Source organism: Monopterus albus, unplaced genomic scaffold (genome assembly GCF_001952655.1).
Source record: "Monopterus albus unplaced genomic scaffold, M_albus_1.0 scaffold62.1, whole genome shotgun sequence".
Taxonomy (NCBI): domain Eukaryota; kingdom Metazoa; phylum Chordata; class Actinopteri; order Synbranchiformes; family Synbranchidae; genus Monopterus; species Monopterus albus.
The window spans coordinates 1,679,602-1,685,738 of NW_018127942.1; the positions used below are offsets into that span (position 1 = coordinate 1,679,602).

The 6,137-nt window shown below is 40.2% G+C and overlaps 1 protein-coding gene across 1 annotated transcript in view; it reads right to left on the bottom strand.

Moving 5' to 3' along the window:
• Window positions 1–1,376: 1,376 nt before the first annotated feature.
• Window positions 1,377–6,137, bottom strand: part of lamp5 (lysosomal associated membrane protein family member 5) — a 5,726-nt gene continuing 965 nt past the window's right edge. The window contains exons 2-6 of the mRNA XM_020603696.1: window positions 5,917–6,095; window positions 5,279–5,410; window positions 4,717–4,813; window positions 3,892–4,080; window positions 1,377–2,501 (exon numbers count right to left, since the gene is read on the bottom strand). Coding sequence (XP_020459352.1) covers window positions 2,326–2,501; window positions 3,892–4,080; window positions 4,717–4,813; window positions 5,279–5,410; window positions 5,917–6,095 — 773 coding nt within the window. The 3' untranslated portion in view covers window positions 1,377–2,325. The remainder of the gene's footprint in view (window positions 2,502–3,891; window positions 4,081–4,716; window positions 4,814–5,278; window positions 5,411–5,916; window positions 6,096–6,137) is intronic.

Here is a 6,137-nt window from a genome sequence, read left to right on the forward strand (position 1 = left end):
TGCTTCCGCGTTCTGGGGTCATGTGCACTAGGGGACGGTGGGGGACAGTGGCCGATCTTTCTCAGGCTCCACAGCCTTGGAATACTGTATCTGCTGTGCACACACTGACAAAGTAAAAATCACATGCAATTACAAAGCCACCTTTCATCTAGACACGCTTTTATTAGCAGATGGAAATCGCCTCAAGGTGTTTTACAAATGATGAACACATTTATTAGTGCTTTTATTCTATTATTTCAGACTCTGTGTGTACATGTACTTGGTCAACAACATCAAAAGCATGAAAATGCTCCTCAAATGTAGTCTCCATTTCTGATACACTTCATTTCTCAGAAAGATACACACAAGCTTACTGAACACTGGCATCTCATGTACAAAATCAGTGCAAACAAGACCCATGTGATACTCAATACCGTTAAGTTTAACCCATATCATGACACTTATTTCACTTGACATATCAATTTGAAAATGTTCCGAAATCACATCACCATTTTCAACATCACTCAGTATTTTTGAATTGACAGACCCAGACTCAATACCTGTGGCAGACAGTGACTCCCAATGATAGGCAACAGCTATTTGATGTTTCTTTGCAAGGGATTTTGTTATATTGTTAAAAATGTTTTATGCTAGACTTACATACCTCATACTCCAAACATGTACTAAAGGCCCAATTTGATGTACACACTCAGGACAACGGATCATGAAGTGATGTTTCGGAATCAAATTATTTTGAGGATACAAATGTGTAAATAATCCAACAAAGGTAATCCCAAAACTGGAGAAATGGAGACCAGAGGGATTTTGACTGGAAAGCTGACAGAAATAATGAATTCTTAAGCTATTCACTGACTTACAGTGTAGTGTCAGTTCTACCATACAGTGTTGACCACAGCTCACTCCTGACTGTTCACACAGTGTTACAACAGAGGAAGTGAGATGAATCTGTGCTTGGTCTGATTCTGACATCGCACAAACAGAGATCAGTCAAAATGTGCCTTTCAAGTCTTGAGTTGACCTTTTATAGTAAAAAGCCCATTTCTTGAGGATCAGCTCCACCAGTGAAGTTTGTGGAATTAGAGGCTGTGACTGAAAGTGATGTATAACTTCCACACTGCTGAAATAAATAGGTGGAGCTGACACAAATGCTCTGTTTATTTTCAATGAGACTTGTTCATATTGCAGTTCCTTTTAAGGTCCACTGTCAGACAACAAAATCAATACGTCATCCCTGCAGCTTTTCTACTGACAGGTGTATCCGTCAGTCAGTTTCATTTGACACTTTTTCATTTTTTTTTTCAACCAATATAGAAACATATTGACTTTTTTAGGTTTGAAAGAGAGTGTCCTTAAGTAACGTGATAGATAACATAAAGAACTTGACAGGGCTGTAGAGGTGAAGGAATTTATTTCAGTGAACAGAGGAATACTGCAGAGAATTGCATCAGCAGAGGTTTATGCATAGACTTTGTTTCTGAAAACATTATACACATTATTTTGTAAAATGTTTAACCTCTGTACTTTCACAAGCACTTATATGGCAATCTGATAAATTCTATTTACTACAGAAATTTTGTCAGACGTTTATTTGTTTTTCCTTTTTTGATATGTTCAATACATCTGTGGAGAAAAGATTTGACGTCAACGCAAAAACAAGCCACTGCACTACACACGCTACAAGACTTGTCTGCTGTTGACACTATGCATTCATTACATGAAATAAAAGGCATTCTTGAAAAAAAAAAGATATTAGGAGTAGCAAATACAAAACCACCAACAGGTACTGGAAATTATGAGGAAGCAATTTCAGAGAGAGAGAGAGAAGACAACCAACAGTGGAACACAGCAGAAGCTCAGGCAATATCAGAAAATTCTTTCAAAAGACAAGTTGGATAAAAATGGCTGAAGTGATGAAAAGGTCCTAGTGATGTTATGTGGGTTAAAATCAGGTAAACTGACCTCATAACTGACTTTCCGATGACAAACATGCCTCAATCTGAGCATAACTCATTTTCAGAAAATTATAAATTTGCTTTATTTTTAGTAAAATTGTAGTCGCTGTAGTACAGACTGTGAATTTATGGCATTGAGGTTAATTCAGCAGTCAGATAAAATAGAATTTGGTGGGTTTACTCTCCAAATACACCCAGGCTGTCCCATTGACATGTGTTTTAGCTGTTCCAGTCAGCCTATGGTACAGGCTACACGCACTTCTCTGTCAGGGAGTCAGTCCGTGGCAGGGCACGTTCCTCTGTGGTCTTAGGCCTGGAACATCAAGCAGGTTAGCTTTGGAGAGAGCTGAGGGAGGCGCCGTTGTGCTGCTGATTACATGTTCTTATACATGGAACGATCTCTGGGGAGCTGGGACTGGCTTGCCGTCAGCTTGAGGTGGAAGTGGTAGACAGTGAGCGTGATGATGATCACGAGGCCCAAAATGAGGCCCAGGACAAGGGGGAGGGTCTCCTCTAGGCGCTCCCGCTGGTCAGTGATACACTTGTAGGCTGCAGAAAGTTAAATTATGAACACCTTCAGCATAACAGAGTGATTGAACATGACTGCAAAGTTCTGGTAGGATGGTCTGATTCGGTATTCTTTCTGAATGCCTTGTTAATGTATTCATACCATGATGATATGACCAGATGCTATTATTTTACAAAATTCTGTTTAAAATAGGACTACATGTAATTATTTTCAATACAAAACTCCATGTTTCTTAATTGCTTAGTGTATAAAATGGCAGAAAACAGGAAAATGACAAACTCCAAAAATCACAATTTTCTGAACCCCAACAGTTTTTATAACCCAAAGATATTAAATTTACATTGACAACCTAGTAGAAAAACTTCAGTAGCTAAAACCAGCTAGTATTTGATAAATCACTAATTGTTTCACCTACAAGTTTTTGTTTAAATTTTTGTGTTACTCTAAAAGACTTTTTTTGTATTGATTGATACATACATTGCAACATTAGTGCTATAACACATTTGTATAAGCCCGTTCAAATTATACATAAAGTGTACTGCTGTTATTAGAGTTTTATAGTTTGTGTTTTTGTAAAAAGAATAATATAACAATGTTAATTAATATTGGAAAATTATTATTCAGTGTGAGATTAATTTCATACATTGTGATCACCTATATCTTCAGTAACTGTAGAATTCAGTTCATCATGTTAACCCTGTGTCCTGTGTGTGTGTGTGTGTGTGTGTGTGTGTGTGTGTGTGTTGTATATCTTGTATGTGAGCGTATGTAACTAGCATTCATGCATGTTTGCACAGAAGAAACAGGGTTTTGTTTTCTCAATGACACAAATTTCAAACTGACACTTCCTCTCACGTTCACTTATTGAAAATATTTTCCTACGTGTGTGTTTGTCAGAGGCGAGAACACCTGAGTGATAGCTGGCTGTCTCTGGACATGTGTATGTGGTTTAAAGCTGATGTTTCTCCCTGTGGATGGCAGTGAAGCTTGACACAGTCTAGTTTACAACAGCTCAGAGGAAATTATTCATCCAAGGTGAAGGATCAGAGGACGGCCAGGTACATTGAATATGTCAGTAAAAGCTGCATTGAGGCCAAGGATACGAGTGCACTCGCAGTCCTAGTGATCCCCACCCTTCCTTCTCTTTTGCCTTCTCTCTCTCTCTCTCTCGCTTTGCATCTCTTTTGTCTCTCTAGCATCCCCACCCCCTCTTTTTCTCCCTCTGCAGCCCAGTGTACTGCTCATACTGCAGCAGTAACCCCCAGAGAGCCCTGTCTGTGCCAGTCTCACAAAGAGTTGTAATGAGAGATGCATTTTTTTATGTAGTAAGTGGAAAGTAGCAGCACATGTGTGGTAAAAGTTAACTTAACTTCAGTGGCTGTGTTTCTCAAAAAGGTCGTTTGTTCTTACGTTCACTGAACACGAAGTCAGAGGCGATGTCAAAGGGCTGGATCTGGATGTCGTACATGGAGATGGTGACACCTTTCTGGTGGTCACTTGAGATGAGGGTGATGGTCTGCTGTGCTATGCACACAAAGGAGCGGCCCGTGGGGGTCACCAGGGCTGACAGGCGGTGGGTGGTGGCTGTGTGCTTCCCAGCTAGAGATGAAGGAAGAGTCATGAGTGAATATCAAGTATCTAGGCTTAAGGTGACCAAAACCTGTTTACACAGTGTGGGCCAAAAGCTGGTCTCCATCGAAATCATTTAGGCAAATTTAGGTTTAGGTTTAGGCAAATACGGTAAAATCAAGTCTCCAGGAAATGAATTTAAGTCAATGTAAAGATCCCACGAGGAATTAAAACAAGCGTGTGTGCGTGCGCGCGCGCAGTGAGCACCATGTTTAGGGCTCTGTTCGTTTTATATGGTCCTACAAAACATTGTTCATTTTAATAGTTTATATAATTTGAGTGGTTCCAGTGTGACCAAAAGCAATAGAAGCTACAAAATGACAGGAAAACAATCTTTTAAAATAAAATGTAGTAGAAATAATAAGAATACATCTAAAAATAAACAATAAAAAGGTTTATGAAACCATTAGGTGAATTTATGAACGTCTTATTTTGATAATAATAATATTTTTAGGCAAAACGCTCAGGACAAAAACTGGAAATGTGTATATACTCATACACATATGCTATGTGAGAGGAAATCACAAATCCATGCAAAACCCAACAAATTCCAGCTGATTGCTATAGAAATGTGCTGAGTAGCTACTGGCTCGGCGGGTGACTCACGGTTGTAAGCGTTGATGAAATGCGAGGTCTCCGAGGTGTCGTAGACGAACTGGACCTTGCTCATCTTCCACACCTCGATGCCCTTGTTACGCAACTCCTGCAACACGCAGACACACACACACACTTGTGCGTCACACCGGACTTTTCGCTGGAGGAAGAGGGCAGGATGGCCCACACTCAGCAAAAAACTTCCAGCCCGATTAGTTTTTAGACGTCATTGACTGGTTAAACCTTTTCAGTAGATTATTATGATTACTGTAGTCCTTCCTTTTTCTAAAATGTTCCCCCCAATTATTCAGGGTTTGTTACATCAGTGCAAAGAGCATAAATCTGCTACTAATACTGGCAATAGCGTTTAATTCAAGAAAAAGACAGGCTTCAAAATCCACTTGAAACATACTAATTTCAGCTTCCAGGTGACAGTACATTTCTGAACACGTATATTTTGTGATGTATGGCGATGTACATGAATCTGGTTATTCCCAGGAGACTTTTTTTTATTGCATACAGTAATACAGTATATTATGCATTACAGCAGTTTCTGTTGCGTTTTCTCACCCACCTTAGAGAAGTGGATGCTAAAGTTGTAGGCGTTGTTCTTCCAGGTTATGTGGATCTCTGACTCGGTGCTCCCACATTTCCCCTCGATTTCTGCACTGCGGGGCAGGGTAAACGGCGCCTGCTCTGTGATCAACTGCAAAAAGACGGCATGCTCGTGAGAACGTTGACAGACAGGGGCACGGACTGAAAGGAGTTTTTGGTATTTGACTGTTTTTGGTCATTTTTACGCACGAGCAGGCGCCATCACCAAATGTCCAGATTATTTAAACGGGTTCTTACAAACAAACCATTTAAACTGATCATAACAATCCGAATGAAAAATGTCTCGCCTTTCTACACACACGTACAGTATATACATATATAAAAAAAATATATGACTTAAGCATTTTACGTATGACCGCGCACTACAACCGCAGATTCCAAATATAATGTAAATGTATTCAAACTCGATGTCTCTTACTAATCAGACTGAAAACAACTATTTGAACATGATGCGTTTCCAGTATTTCGAGAACTTTTACGCGCAACTGACAAAGATCACACAGCACCTTTTCTGCATCTTACACGCTGGAAACAGCCTGCGCGTTTCGTTTATGTCCATGTATCCACATGTATTAAAATGCACGGGGGATTCCTTACGTCTATCCCGTTGAGCGCCAGCACGTCATATGGCACGAGGAATTTCACGACGAACTCTACCATCAGGCATGTTGTGCCGTTCTCCCGGACTGCAAAAATGGCTCTGTCAGGATTGTTGGAAAGACCGGACAGGTTCTCCCCCTCCTGCTCTGCCAGCACCACGGACAGCGCCAGCATACCTGGAAACAAAAGAATGGACTAGCTTACACTGAAAAACTGGG